Raw genomic sequence first — 16,136 nt, 5'->3', positions numbered from 1 at the left:
CTGTTTCTCCAGCGGGCCTGAGCACTTGCAGCTCCCAGTGACTTAAATTGGAGTTCGGGGTACTTAGCACTTTTGAAATTATGACCGTGTTCACCTGTAGAGTTATCTAAATAAACTGTTTCCCTGTTCTCTAGGGTCTTCCAGCAGCTCATGAGCGGGCATATTTCCATATCCTTTTCAGGCAAGGAAATGAAATGTAAATCATTGTCCATGGTGACTAGATTGTAGTCGGTCATGAGAGGGGAAAAACACAATACGCTTCGAGCATTTCACAGGCACATCATAAATCTTGCATAAAAGCAGCTCGGGCAAGAAAAGGCGATGAGGCAGCATGAAAAGTTAATGACACGAATCAAAGGTGTGAGATTGAATAGGGGGTTTCCCTTTCCCCCTTTTTAATAATTTCCTAGTGTTTAATATTAAAAGTCAATTTCTCAACTGCCTCGAAGGCAATGAGTTCATAAAAATGCTGCTGAAACTGCACCTGTGCAGATATTGTATAATACAGCAAAACTGCTAAGCAATGCTGGTGCTTGTACGGCAGGGGAGAGAAACTATAGTAGACTCAGCTTTGCACTGGTTTTGTTAATATGCAGCCAGCTTGGATATGTCACAGCTCCATTCGTGTATCTGCAAGGGCTCTTAGAGATGACGGGTTTTACACAGGGGGCTCCTAGGTTAAACTGTTGAGCCAGGTGGAGGTATTTTCTGCGGGCTGGGCCCTTGAGCTTTTAACCATGAAATGCCTTGGTAAATTGATATAAGGGTACCTCGGCCTATGGAGAGGAGCTTTTTGTCTTTTAGAAATCAGAAGAAAGAGTACAATGGTAAAAAAAAAAAAAAAAAAAAAACACTTACCGAAGCAGAAGTCTCTTCAGATACAGAAATAACACTTGTAAATGTAAGTCTGCAGGTTAGGTGCTTAACTTTCATTGACATCAATAGGCACGAGGTGCCTAACGTAGTTGGGTGCTTTTTAAAATCCCACTACGTATCTTTCTGCACCTTTAGGTGCCTGAATACCTTTTTAAATCTGCCCCTAAGTCCCTTTAAATACAACTCCAACAGCAGGGGACCATGCACAAGGATGATGATCAACATAAAAGGCTCTGACCTTTGCAAGACTCTCGCTCCTCAAAGCGCATGGTCTCTGGTAGGGCTGCATGCGCCTTTCTGGTCCACAGAAGCCAATGCAGAATAAAAGGTTGTATAAATGTGCTGATTGGCATGACAAGACTAGAGGCCAAAGATTTCTATCCACAGAACTAATCCAGTCCTCCACACTGACATGACACGGAGCTGGTAACTGCTATATAAGGCCACAAGGGGCCACCAAATCATCTAGTTTGACCTCCTATATATCTCAGGCCACCTCCGCCACCCAACACCTACACACTAAACCCAGTGACCAAAGTATGACAGCCCACAGGAGCCTAGACATGTGCCACAGGCAGAGAATAGACCCAAAGCCAACTGCAATAGCAGGGAAATGAGCATTCATGCCTCAGAAAGAAGGGTTCTCCTGAAAGGCATTTGATTCCAAGTAGATTCATATGGAACAACTGTGTTCACCTTGGCCCATTTTCATGGGCGAGGGAGAGTCCAAACTCCCGCCTCTCGCCCCAGCGCTCTGCTCCTTTGCTGTCGTACAACAAGGCAAGTCCCAGACAGGAACGTGGGTGGGGTGGGACATAGATGCGGGATTTCTGTAGTAATATTTACAAGATGCAAACGCTGCGATTGGGTTGTTGCTAAAAGACAGTGGACTGACCCTCCGCAGAACTGGGGTCAAGTCACTTCCTCTCTGGGCCTTGGATTCCCCATCTGCAATATGGGGATAATAATCAGTCCACTGCCTGTGGGTGCCTCTGATTTGGGGTGCCCTGACTGGGGACCCCTTAAGGTGTGTGCAGTCAGGCACTCAAGATCAGTGGCCATTTGTGACAGTCCTGCTGTCCGAGCCCGACTGGCCCCAGTCGTGAGTCTCAGATCCAGCTCACTTCCAACACTACAAAAGCACCGAGCCTGCAAATCCTTACGCGTGCAGGCCCATTGTGTGCGAGTTCAAAGGATTCCATGGATGAGTAGGTGTTTGCTGGATCAGCCCTTCAACATAATGAGATGATCTCACTTATCCCAGCGTCTGTTTCCCTGAGCTTGTCCAGTAGAGAAAGTTCTTCCTGACTCACTGCTGGCTACTAAGATATTTGTAGGCCTGCAAGAGCTTTCTCCTGCAGAACCAGCCTTCTGAGTCTGCCTCCTTAAGTGAAACTTCAGGGGCTCCCCTGGAAGAGTGGGGTCTGCATCTTCAGAGGGACCCCCACCTTTAGAGTGGGAAGTGGAATCAATCTGCATCCCCCTCCCACGCTACCCTAACATGCCTTAGGCATGGGGTAGAGGCTAGGCAAACTTGTTTTACCTACTAACCCAGGGGTAGGCAACCTATGGTACGTGTGCCAAAGGCGGCACGCGAGCTGATTTTCAGTGGCACTCACACTGCCCAGGTCCTGGCCACCGGTCCGGGGCAGGGAAGCTCTGCATTTTAACTTAATTTTAAATGAAGCTTCTTAAACATTTTAAAAACCTTACCCCTCTACCCCGATATAATGCGACCCGATATAACATGAATTCGGATATAACGCGGTAAAGCCGCGCTCCGGGGTGGCGGGCTGCGCACTCCAGCGGATCAAAGCAAGTTCGATATAACACGGTTTCACCTATAACGCAGTAAGATTTTTTGGCTCCCGAGGACAGCGTTATATCGGGGTAGAGGTGTATTTACTTTACATACAACAAGTTTAGTTATATATTATAGACTTATAGAAAGAGACCTTCTAAAAACATTAAAATGTATTACTGGCATGCAAAACCTTAAATTAGAGTGAATAAATGAAGACTCGGCACACCACTTCTGAAAGGTTGCCAACCCCTGTACTAACCAATGTAGGTTCCAGACTTGAACTCAGAGTCACGTGTTCATGGTTCGCATTTCAATCAGGTGAGGAAGGGAGCAGAGAGAAGGGGAGAGGAGAGTTTTGAATGAAAATATAGACACACATGGGGCTTGATGGTCTGTTGCCCTGCACCTTACGTAAAACGCTAGCAAATCAGCAGGGCAGTGTTTCATGCCAACTTTGCACTGACTGAACAAGGTACAGGGCAATGGGGAAATCGGGCCCACAGTTTATAGTATATACAGGGGCATCTGCTTGTGCTAAATTAGTTTGGTCTGGAGGCCTCTTCCATCCCTATTACACAGCAGGGGGTAGTTTGAAATCCCCTACAGACACCAAGTATCGCTCAAGAGGTTCACAGCTCCTGAAACTGTGTGAAGTTCACACAGAGATCTGGAGATCCTGGGGAAACCCTCAACTCTGTTCCTTCCTTAAAAAAACAAAAACAAAAACAAAAAAACACACCACAATTCTCATGCAAGCTGAGCTTTGCATCCAACCACAAGACCGTTTGTTCCCCTTCTTTCCAGACATCATTACAGCCACTCCCCTCCCATGCTCAGAGTACAGGAGAAATTGCTCCTCTCCTAGTTGGGCATCCTTTAACTTGGCCTTTCTCCTCCCTTAGGAGCACGCTCCATCTGGTAGCAATTTGCTCTTCACGTTGCAGGTGTTTCCATTTGACACATCCCTTGGCCGTGTCTGTGAATCACTCGGGTGGATAGGACCCGGTAAGGCATTTCAGCACTACCTGCATTTGAAATGGCTTACGCTGCAAATGAGCTTTCCAGCCACGTGGAGGGAATTCGAGAGCTCCTTCAAGTTCAACAGTTGTATGTTGGCCCTACCTGAACCAATACTAAGGGATGCCTAGGTCTCTCTAGATCGTTGAGTCCATGGACACACCAGGACCATGTCAATGGCAGTCCGAAGTTATAGGAACATAAGGTATGTCCGAAGGGCGTTCTGAGAGCTTCACCCCAGTCCTTCGCTGGGCATCCTGAGGAGATGAAGGGGTTAATGCAGCTACTCAGAGGAGGAAAGGGACTGCCTTAGTATCTTCGTTCGCAGCTTCTGTGCCATGGAAAAGCATATTTGCTGGCAGCTGAACTGCGCACACATGCAGCAGGGAACTGGAGAGATCCATCTTTAGGAGATACGGACTCAGACATGGCCCCGGTTAGCGGTTACCACTTGATGGTCTACGTGAAATGTATTGCTGGATCTCAGTCTGGCTCCCATCACTAATGGCATCAGTTGGCTTCCCTGCTGGCAGGAAAGCAGCTGTGGAAGCTCCCCGCATAGACTCTTGAACAGAACCAGAAGCTGGAAAGTGGCCCAGGTTCACAGGAAGCAGGAAAGATGTGTGGGAGAGAGCAGGACCTGATGGGGTCAGGTAGATCCAGACTGCTGGGAGATGTAAATTGGGTTGGGGGGAGTGTTATTTCTAAAATGAAAAAGGTGGCAAAAAGAAACCCGTCTTTCCCCGATGCAGTATCTCCTGCAGTGGGAGAATATGCTAACCGGGTGACTTGAAAAATAATTAATGAACTAATTCTAGGTTTTTTTAAGATTGCAGTTCTCAAGTTTAGAATCAGGCTAAGGCACTGCACGCAGGTTTGATCAGTACATTAAACGAGGGCCCGTCTCCATTCCAGTGCTACATCGGCACAGCTGCACTGCTGGAGCACATCTGGTGACGACGGGCTGGGCTGACAGGAGAGCGCTCTCCCATTGGCATAAATACTGCACCTCGGCAAGAAACGGAAGTTATGTCGGCAGGAGAGCGTCTGCGCCGGTGTGGACAGCATGAAACTTGCGTCGCTTGGGAGGGGGCTTTTTCCACACACAGCCCGCCCGAGCGAGGTAAGTTAGATCGACTTAAGCAGTAGTGTAGACCTGCCCTAAGTGTATGTATACAGGCAAGCAGCACGGTCTAGTGGTTAGACCAGGGGAGTAAGTGCAAGGGTTCATGGGTTCTGTGCCCAACTCCCACTAATTCACTGTCAGGCCTGAACCACCAGCTGCCTAGGTTTCTCAGTACAATAGGAATCACATTTACCTGCCTTGAGATCAATGATGGAAAGCAGTTCTACAAATGCAAAGTCCACCGTAGCTTGTGGCTGGCAAAACGTCGTCCATAAAGTTCTACCATGTGGCTTATGGGCACCATCGCCCTTAATATGGCGTGGCAGCTTGCAGGGACAGTGAGCCTGCTACCTGACTGGCCTGGTTCTGATCTCACACTGATCTGAATGCCACGGACTTCTCTGGAGTTATTCCTGCTTTGCACTAGTGCAAACAGACAGAGAACCAGGACCATACGTAGATCCCAGCATGCAATGCGGCCAGTCTTCTTCAAGGTGGAAGGAGCTTTGTACCGGAGGAGAGTTGACATTCGGTGCAGCCCCTTAGGCTCTTAGCAAGTCACCAATGCAGCCTTTGATGGGGTGAAATTTGTGCTCCCTCCCCGGCACGACAAACCCGTAGCATTGTGGATCGCAGAACGAGAATTCTCTGACACAGCCGCCATGGAAATCCTTGTGCGTGCCTCGGATCAGCGGGATAATAGTTTTCCCCTTGCCACATTATCTCCATGTCACCCAGCGACGAGGTCCAGGAAAACTACCTGCAGATGTGTGCCTGCTCTCAAGCCAGTTGGGGAAGTTACACCATGAGAATTCACCTTCCTGAAGCAAGCCCGCAACATCAGCAGCAAGTAGAGGCCGACAGGGGGAGCCTGACAGCATGGAGGGATGCACGGCGAGAACTGCTCTCAGCGGGAAGAATGGTTTGTACACGTTCAGGTTAACGATACAATCACAAGGGTCCAGAGGGACAGAGAAACGATACAGGGAGGAAAGGATCCTATTAGAGACTTGGTGGTTGGTTGCATTAAAATACTGTCACGGCGGAGACCATGTTACGGATACTTGGATAGGCACACACTTGTGTCTGTGTGTGTGGTGCAGCTAAATGAAGCCTATGGATTGGAACCAGCCAATGTGTCAAAATCCAGTTCCAACTGAGTAGGGCAGGGGATGCTTAACAAGGGTTCTTAGAATCCCTACCCCACCAGAATCCCTACCCAGTGGTTGGGGCAGCCCTCGAAGCGTCGCGTTGTCTGCGCCCGCACCCTGTGACTGTAGACCCGATTCTCCGCTGCACTGCACCGGGCACAGTCATTTACCCCAGTGCAAAGTGGGGTGCGAACGGCTACCAGATCAGAACGGCAGCCTCTCACCACCACTTTGCACTGGTGTAACCTATTGCATAAGGCCCAGGGCAACGGAGAAGCAGGCTCTGGGTGTCTAGTCCTTGATGATTGACAATATTGTGCGAAAAGGCTCATTTTAAAAAGGAAGTAATCCAGGTTATATCCTAGGAGGCTTGCGAGAGGGTGTTCATATTGACAGCCAACCACAGCACCGTGAGGCTGGACCAAATTCATGACCACTTTAGGGCTCCATTAGGCCATATATAGGGTGACCAGACAGCAAATGTGAAAAATCAGGATGGGGGTGGGGTGGGGGGTGGGGGTAATAGGAGCCTGTATAAGAAAAAGACCCAAAAATCAGGACTGTCCCTATAAAATTGGGACATCTGGTCACCCCAGCCATATACTGTGGCAATTGCATGTAACTGCCATCCTCCTATTCCCAAAAAGCACAGGCCTCTGTCAACTGAACTGAAGGGGACTCTCTGCTAGCTCTTAGTGCAGGGAACTATGGGACACAGCTGAGCAGTTGGAGTGCATCCAGGACAGTGGCTTTTTATACACACACACACACACACACACACACACACACACACACACACACACACACACACCTCTTGCAAAGAATGCTAGTTCTCATTCATGTCCTTACCCAGTAAACCCTCCAGCAATATAAACGGCAGGATTTTAACCCTTTGAACCCCCGTCTCCTCCACTAATGCTGACAAAATTCAATTCCTCCAACACACCAGAAAGTTGGGACTTCAAGCTTCCTGTGACACTTACAGAAATATCATCAAACTCACATATGTCACTGCAAGCCAATTGCTCCAAATTAGTTATTCATAGGCAACAGAGCAGTAAAACCCTAATCTCATCACATGACACTTACCCCTGAGGCAGCATAGGAAACCATCCCAGCCTAATGTAATGCCAAGCAGTACTAAGCAACAGGTATTTGTTTAGACTCCTCAAATTGGATTGTTTTAAAAGGCCAGTGCCAAGAGCACATGTCTGAAAGCCTTGGGCCTGGTCCACACTAACCCCCCACTTCGAACTAAGGTACGCAAATTCAGCTACGTTAATAACTCAGCCAGGTTTAATCCGGTCATTGCTGGAAGGAAGCAGACAAGACTTTTTACCAGGTGGAAAACAGTGATTTGGCTGGAGGCTGTGTTTGTTCAAATGAGCCATCCTGGAGAGCAAGTGGTGGGGCTCAAAGGGATTCAAAAGTATCCTGTCTTCTGACAGAGGCCAATGCCAGGTGCTTCAGAGGGAATGAACAAAACAGCACAATTTATCAAGTCATCCATCCCGTCATCCACTCCCAGCTTCTGGCCCTCAGAGGTTTAGGGCAGGGGTCGGCAACCTTTCAGAAGTGGTGTGCCGAGTCTTCATTTATTCACTCTAATTTAAGGTTTCGCGTGCCAGTCATACATTTTAACGCTTTTAGAAGGTCTCTTTCTAAGTCTATAATATATAACTAAACTATTGTTGTCTGTAAAGTAAAGAAGGTTTTTAAACTGTTTAAGAAGCTTCATTTAAAATTAAATTAAAATGCAGAGCCCCCCGGACCGGTGGCCAGGACCTGGGCAGTGTGAGTGCCACTGAAAATCAGCTCACGTGCCGCCTTTGGCACCCGTGCCATAGGTTGCCTACCCCTGGCTTAGGGACATTCAGAGCATGGGGTTACGTCCCTGACCATCTTAGCTAATCGCCATTGGTGGACCCATCCTCCATGAACTGATCTAATTCTTTTTTGAACCCAGCTATACTTTTGGCCTCCACAACATCCCCCGGCAATGAGTTCCACAGGTTGACTGTGTGTTGAAATAATTTCTTTTCTTTGTTTTAAAACTGCTGCCTATTAATATCTTTGGGTGATCACTAGTTCATGTGTTATGTGAAGGAGTAAATAACACTTCCCTATTCAGTTTCTCCACAACACTCATGATTCTATAGACCTCAATCATATCCCCCTTTAGTTGTCTCTTTTCCAGTCTTTTTTGATCTCTCCTCATATGGAAGCTGTTCCATCCCCCTAATCATTTTTGTTGCCCTTCTCTGTACCTTTTCCAATTTTAATTGTAATACCTGCTGCTAAACCTCCCTTCCCAAATTGGCCCAGAATCCCCCGCACTTTCTGGGCTTCACTCCAAACCACCCATATGACTAGGGACACTTCTTGGCACAATGGACTGGTCCCCCAGTAGAACATGTCAAAACTATAATGAGACTCATCAATTAAGGTGGGCTATTATAGATAATTAATTGATGAGTCTCATTATAGTTGGTATGGCAACACCCATTTTTTCATGTTCTCTCTGTATATATCTTCCTACTTTATTTTCCACTCCATGCATCCGATGAAGTGGGTTTTAGCCCACGAAAGCTTATGCCCAAATACATTTGTTAGTCTCTAAGGTGCCACAAGGACTCCTTGTTCTTTTTGGTACTCAGAGTAAGTGCTGCAACTTTCTTGAGGATACAGGGTGTTTTTCATACAAAGAACACGAATCTCTGCTTTAAATGCAAAATTCAACTCAGCTGTAACTACAGAGCCATAGCTGGCATCTCCCGAATAGTAATCTCCATGAGAGAGGATAATATTGGTAGTCCAATGTGTTGTAAATATAGTGTTATTTTCAGAGTAGGGTGAAACTGCAGATATGATTTTAACTAATTATTTTGCAAAATTGTCCACAGTCTCATTTCATCTGATTCCACGTCCCCTGATCTTTTGTTTTGAGGGGGGAAATTTGCAGAAATAGTTGATTTGGAAACAAACCGGTGAAATCACTAATTTCACTTTTTGTTCATTTCTTTTTTGCAGTGAAATTGAGGTCACTCAAAGGTTTCATTTTTGTTTGGAAATGTCACACGCAAAAAATCATGAAAAACCACAAATTTAGAATTAATAATGAAATGCAAAAAAGATCCATTTGTAGCACTTCCCCATCTCTGGGCCTCAATGTCTCCATCTGTAAAATGGGATAATGATTCTGACCCTCCTTTATAAAACACTTTGAGATCTCAATAAAAACGCACAATAAGAGCCACATATTACAACAACAATTAATACCAGCTGCCTGAACTATAAAGCCAATGTGTAGTCAAGGAATTATTTTAATATTCCTCTTACATATTTAAAAACATTTGTAAAGAAGGCAAATAGGAGCTGTAAATCTATCCTTAACACCAGAATTTGCAAAATCCCTTGCAGTGTTTAAGTCGGTTAGCAAGATGAATTTATGTGAGGTGACCGGGTGTAGCTGATGGATACATTTATGTGGTCTGCAAACCTTGGGAAAAAATATTACTTGTGAGAATATGTGTTTTTTTTATTTCTATCCCTTAAGTTTTGAATCCCTGATTTTGCTAGAGGCTCTTCTTGCTAGGGAAGGCTGGGCAGATCTGACGGACGCTCACCTCCCCCATTTCACGCCTTTGTTTTTAGCTAATATCACTCTCCGGGTAGAGGCTTTGATTTTTCAAACCTCTTATCAGGATCGGAGATTTCCTTGGACTTGCCCCCATTGGGTGCCAGAGAAATGAAACTCCAACCATTATTCTCTGAATATAGCACTGCCATGCACTGCCCCCTTTATCAAAGCACTCTGAACTGTACACATCCCCGATCATCGGGCTCTCATTCCCCCTCCCAGCCTACCAACCATATCAGACTTGTCCAATGTATCTAAAACCACTTTCCACTTAGAGTAGGGATGTGTTTTCTTTGCGGAGTCTGAAGAGTACAGGGTATGTTCCCCAAAATTACACCACTTACTTTGTAAGTACTGAGTGGATTTTCTGAGTTCATCCATTAATTAGTCAGGTAATTTTAATATTTTTTTTTTTTTAAGTTGCACTTTGTCAGAGCTTTTTGTCCCTGGGCATTTTCTATCTGCACAAAAGTTAGCAGAGAGGTGAATCTTGAGTAGAGCTGGTGCAATTGTGTAGTTGGGTGGTTTATTTTTAATTCTTTAGGATGAACGGTTGTTTTTTCTGCTGTTATTCTTCAGCAACCAAAGTTTCTCCTTAAGCAGAGACTGGCACATAACGTCTCCTTTAGAGAAACTCACCTTATTTTGTAATGGCCGCCATCAGCCATTGCTCTCAGTGGAGGGAGACCAGAAGTTGCCCTAAATTAAGGTGATCGCTCTCTCTCCCATTGCAGTAGTGGGAGTGAAGCCAAGCTGCCCTCAGCGAAGAGGACAGACCTCTCTGCTGTGTGATGGCAGGCTATTGATGCATCTAAGACTAGCTGGATAAAGTAGGAGTAGACATTTAAGAACATTTGCAGCAGAGTTCATATGATTGGGGGTAGCCATGTTAGTCTGTATCCACAAAAACAACAAGGAATCCAATGGCACCTTAAAGACTAACAGATTTATTTGGGCATAAGCTTGAGGTTTTTTACCCACGAAAGCTTATGCCCAAATAAATCTGTTAGTCTTTAAGGTGCCACCGGACTCCTTAGAGTTCATAAGAGTGATTATCTGTGGAAAATACACAGGAAGCTGGAACTGCTGCTAGAAGGTCTTGTGTGGTGTGTGAGACATCACCATAAAAACTCCCTAAAGACATCAAGGTAATAATATTACATCCTCCTCCTATGCCAAAGTCTCCTCTCACCCTGGACAGTCAGGCCACCATCTCCCAGCCTTGCAAGGCTCCTCCACTCCCCTTCCCCTCTGCAGTCGTTTAGTTCCATCTGTAGAATAAGCAGAGCCCTTGTGAGGTCACAGGCCTATGGGATGTTGGTGTGAGCCAGGTCTCCCGGAGGGCCTGGGATGTGGGGAAGCTCCCAGCTCAACACAGCAGAGCCACCTGCTTGCTGGACCTCAGGCAGAGCAACGCTAAGCACTCGGGGGGGGCTGATTCTCCGTCCACTCACACCAGGACAATGCCATGGACTGCAGTGGAGTAAGTGAACAGAGAACCACACCCCTGGTATTCAGTGTCAGGGCCACTGATCTCACTGCCCACTTCGCCGAGTGGCCTCAACCAGGAAGGAAGCTCTTGCCTGCTGCCTTGGGCAAAGCAAAGGAGCTAAGATGGCCGCTACGGAGCATTCGTTCAGAAGCGGCTTAAGCCCATTTTGGCCTCTGCTCCCTCCCAGGGGCAGGGGCGATCTACATGGGTTACTATCCCACCCCTGGAGATGAGCTCTCGGCGAGCATGGAGGATCGTTAGCACCCACCGACCCCTTTGGTGTCCTGCACTTCCTGGGAACTTGTGCACTTGGGGAACTTTCCATGGGAAAATGCAAGCTCGTGCCAGATACAGCTGAGAGAGAAGCTAGAGAGAGTGCATGTGGGAGTGCACATGCAGATGAGCCTGGGAGAGAAGATGGAGCGGAGATTTACCTGATGAACTAGCTGAGGTGTTGAAGGATTAAAGGAAGAAGCAACACATTCGTTTTATGCTGCGCTGCAAGAGATGGCGCTTTGCATGCGCCACATTAAAGATGAGGCACCAGTTCTCATCTTGCAAGAACTCCATGTCCTATAGGTCACACTTTAACCAACCCTTGTTGAAACATCTCATGGCAACACCACCCATTCTCCCCAGACAAGGCAATCCCAGGATCAAACTTTTACTGCCGGATTTAAAAAAAATAAAAAATTCCTACCATAAAACTCAGGTAGGTTACTCCAAAGGTAATGACTATCTCAGCACTTTTAGGGGTCTTAGAACCTCAGTTGTTACCCGAGTAACCATCAAAACAGAACTTCTCAGCCGTGGCAACACTGGAGCCAATTCTCCTAGATACATCCAAAGAGCAGTCGTGTAACCTGACTGTCCTTCAGACTGACACAGCAATTATGCAGCAACCAAAACCGTTCTACCAGCAACATGATGCCTATGGTCCCAGACCCTTAGATCAATCGGAGAGCCAGTCAAACCGGCCACTTCAAACATTTGTCCTTCCAGACAACCCTGCATCAGTAGGTAAGAGAATTAATTCTCTGTTCTGCTGTCTATTCCTCTTTTAAATTCCCCCCTTCAGAGTCATCAGTCCTGGGTATTCTCTTCAGGAAATATACTGCTGGATTCTCTCCTTTTCGTTCTCTTCCAATTTTCTTTAATCCTTTGAAGTTAATAATTTTACACCCTGTCAAAATACTCATCAAATAAAGCATCATTTCAAAATGGGGCGTTGTGACTTTTCTGTTACTATTTCAGGACCATCCAACCTGTACCATCCCCCAAGTCAAGAGAAAGACATTTTCACTGGACCCCCTGCAGGTATGTTTAGGACACATAAGATTTAAAGACATAAGAATTAAGACTGGAATTTTCATAAGACCTGGGCACTGTCCAGGGGTGCGCTACTCACCACTGGAGCACCTTCTTGTGGCCATAGAGGAGGATTAGCTCTGCCCATCTGATGCCTCTTCCTGCAGATGCTCACTCCGACTTTCTCTCGGGACTCGACTGTTCCCTCTTCGTGGCTTGGTTCTCCCTTTCTGCGGGTGCATACCAATGTCTCTCTGTCCCAGGCAGTCTTCCAGTTCACTGCCTCAATGGTGCCACTTCCCCACTGGCTGGTAGGGGAACCCAGGCCTGCCCTCTTCTCTGGGTTCCAGCCTGGGGACCCTACACCCAGCCACTAAGGTCTGTACAGTCCCACACCTTCCTGCTGTTTCCCTGGACTACTTCCTATGTTGCCTCTATCCGTTTCTTTCTCCACCCTCCTCCAGGCATGTCCTTCCCTACAAGCCTAGCTCCCTTCTCTCCCTAGTCTCAGGGGGAGTGACTGCAAACCTCCTCCCTGCAGCCCCATTCTGCCTCCAGCTGTCTGACTTTATACAAGCCCTGGCTGTTCCGCTCAGGTGAGCTTCAGCTTTCAATTAGTCCTCCTGGCTCCCTGGCTCCTCCTCCAGGTGCAGCCTAGGCAGTTAATTGGCCCATTTAGCCACCTTAACCCCTTCAGGGGCTGGTGTGGACATCCCATGACAGGCCCCTAATGCCCTTTGCAAATCTCATCTGTAAAAGATAACAAAGCTGCCTGGTATCCGGCGAGAAGGTCCGCTTTCCCTTCCACTCTCCTGTTGGTTGCTCTTCCTTATACTCCCTCCCTGGCGTGTAAGCTCCCCACATTTTGCACATGCACACACACCATCTGAATGGTAAATCAGTGCAAGCTACACTGTGGCTTAGTCAACATGGAAAAGTTAGGTCATAATAGCTTTGGGGGAGGGATAGCTCAGTGGTTTAGCATTGGCCTGCTAAACCCAAGGTTGTGAGTTCAATCCTTGAGGGGGCCATTCAGGGAACTGGGGTAAAAATCTATCTGGGGATTGGTCCTGCTTTGAGCAGGGGGTTGGACTAGATGACCTCCTGAGGTCCCTTCCAACCCTGATAGTCTATGATTCTGTCAGAGGTGTGAAAAAATATATCCCTAACCAACATCGTAGTGCCGACCTAACCCCCAGTGGAGATGCAGCTACTTCGATGGAGGAACGCTACCATCATTCAGGGTGGGGGTGTTCCTACACCCATGGAAAAAACCCTTCCAGCAGTGTAGGCTGTGTCTACACTACGGGGTTGGGCCGGCACAGATACGGCAACCTAGCTATGCTCATGTCATCTTCGTAGCCTAGACACACCCTGTGATGTCAACGGCACCTGCATTGTGATCAGTTTACACTAAACATGTCACTTACACTGTTCACTTGGGCCCAGAGATTCCCTGGGAGCGGCACCCTCTGACTCCAGACTGCGTTTGCCCCAAATCCCAGATCGGTGCAAGTGACGCTATTTTTCCACTGGCACCGGTTTCGGACCAGATGTGTACCCAGTGTGTAACCTACGCTCCTACCTGGGCCACAGCAGAGCCTTGATTCTTTGTGCCGGACCCTTAGCTGGTGTACACTGACTCAGCCCCATTGAAGTCAAGGGAACTACCCCACCAATTTACATCAGCTGAGGATCTGGCCTTTGGCGGGTCTTGGCTGGGGGTGAGTCACGCGCTGCCGGAGGATTTATTTACTCGTCGGCTCCGGGGTCCCCACGAATGATGTTTTTATCTCCGTTGCCCAGGTTTCCAGATGGCACCCTGTGGGTGCTTTTTCGATCCCCGGATATATCGCATAGAATGGGCAATGACCAATTTCGTGCAACCGTCAGTTTATAAACTCACGGGTGGATCAAGTTCACCAAACGCTTACCTTCTGGACCCCCACCGATACCTCAAGAGTCCTGTCCAGACAGTCCCCTACCCACCTTACCACCCGATCCCGAGCAACCCCCAATACATCATGCCTTATTTCAATCAGGAAGGCCCCGCCAATGGGACAGAACAAGGTAATTTGGTCCCTGACCCACTCCACGACTCCCAGTTTCTTGAGATGCCTCAGCCGCAGGAAGATGGTCAGAACAATGACAACAAACAGCCGCAGCTCCTCGTATCGCTGCCTGGACTCAGCCAGAATGAGCAGAGCCTCCAGATAAGCACCTACTGCCACCTTAAGGGGAGGCCAAGTCCCCACAACCCAGAGTTTCAAGGGTTTGATAGTTTCCAGGTGGAAGGGGAAGAACTCAAAGAAAATCACATGAGCCAGAACCTCCTAGTGAATATACAGATCCCAGACATTTGCATCGACGATCAAACCCCTCTTTCCAGTCCCAGTGTTGCAAACGCACAGGTGATGGCGGAGGCAGCGTCATGTCCTCTGCAGGACAGCCTCGTCGCTGAAGACAGCGAAGGGCTGGACACAGAGGAGCCCTTGGATTTGCCTGAGAAGGTTTTGTTGGAAGATGCAATGAAGCTGTTTGATTGCTCTCCAGCTAACTCGGACTCGGAGGTTTCCAGAGATAACCTGAGCCGCCCCCTAACGTCCAGCGAGAGCGAAAGCAAAGATTGCGGCTTCCCGTGTGACGACTCGTCCAGCGACATACGGTCCCTCAATCTGCCTGATGAGCTGCTGTCTTTTGACTATAGCGTTCCCGAGATCCTAAATACAGTGGCCAGCATGGATTATTTCTATGACCTCAAAACTTTCACTGAGGACCCCAAGTGGGATTTGGAGCGGGTGCTGCAGCCTCCCCAGGACAGTGGGTCGCTCCAGGACCCCAGGCAAGAGCCCCAAGGAAAAGAGAAGCACAGCAGTGCATCAATAAAGAAAGGAAAGCAGACAGACAGCAAAAATACGCCTGCCTCTGCACAGGAGAGCAGCACGTCGGACAGGCAGGAATGCCTAGCCCATTCGGAGCAGCTGTACGGAAGCAAAACTGGGCTGGAGCAGGGCTGGGGCATTGCAGTTAATGACTGAGCCTAATGAACCATCCTACTATTATTCTATTAAAAGCGATCTATCCGGAAACCCGCTCTGTGCCCGCATTTAAGAGAAGGTTCTAAGGGTGTCCCACATGCTGCAAGAGAGGGGAAGGAGATGAAAATGGGCCAGGTGTCTGCAAGGGTGATGAAACCCTGCAGATTGAGTCCAACATCAGTCATTCATCATTCCCAGATATTACAGTTGGTCAATGAGTTACAGGTCTCTTAGAATATATATCTAGCTGTGCACGACTAATTCAGACTGTTACCATAACTGCCTTTCGGGGGTGCATTGGGGGCTGATTCTCAGAGGTGCAGAAAGTCCCTGGGGAAATTAATTGGTTTTCCTTCTTCGAAGAAAGCCGGTTTCAACAAAAACCGACATTAGTCAGTGCAAAGGGGGGGGGGGGGGGGGGAGATTTATTCCAGCCGTGGGTGCCTTAAGAGCCTGCAAAGTGGGTGTGTCAAGTACAGCTCAGGATGGTCAGAGTAGACACCCCCATTGGACACCCTCCCTTGGACCATCCAAGGTGCTGGGCAGTGGAAAAGGAGGCCCTCAATGAAAGCACGGAACCCCGCAGTCCTGCCCCGCCCGGAACACATGGCAGTGGATTGCCAGCGGTGGGGGTCTAACCCGAGCTAGAGTGGGAGTGTGGATCCAGCAAATGGAGCACTAGGC

The 16,136-nt window shown here is 47.9% G+C and overlaps 1 protein-coding gene across 1 annotated transcript; it reads left to right on the top strand.

The window, feature by feature from the left end:
• Positions 1-11,999: 11,999 nt before the first annotated feature.
• PRR22 (proline rich 22) lies at positions 12,000-15,452 on the top strand. Its single transcript, XM_065422331.1, has 3 exons — positions 12,000-12,126; positions 12,361-12,423; positions 14,221-15,452. The coding sequence occupies exons 1-3, from the start codon at positions 12,000-12,002 to the stop codon at positions 15,450-15,452; spliced, it is 1,422 nt and encodes a 473-aa protein (XP_065278403.1).
• Positions 15,453-16,136: the final 684 nt, after the last annotated feature.

This window comes from Emys orbicularis, chromosome 24 (assembly GCF_028017835.1).
Source record: "Emys orbicularis isolate rEmyOrb1 chromosome 24, rEmyOrb1.hap1, whole genome shotgun sequence".
NCBI classification, from domain to species: Eukaryota; Metazoa; Chordata; order Testudines; family Emydidae; genus Emys; species Emys orbicularis.
Note: the sequence above shows the minus strand (reverse complement) of the source record. Positions and strands in the feature narration are given on the sequence as shown.

What these genes read in the sequence shown, in the direction of transcription:
- PRR22 (XM_065422331.1), top strand. Translation starts at nt 12,000, where the DNA reads ATGCAGCAACCAAAACCGTTCTACCAGCAACATGATGCCTATGGTCCC. An exon ending in AGACAACCCTGCATCAGTAG is followed by an intron (nt 12,127 to 12,360) that starts GTAAGAGAATTA and finishes TTACTATTTCAG; the next exon opens with GACCATCCAACCTGTACCAT. An exon ending in TTTCACTGGACCCCCTGCAG is followed by an intron (nt 12,424 to 14,220) that starts GTATGTTTAGGA and finishes TCCGTTGCCCAG; the next exon opens with GTTTCCAGATGGCACCCTGT.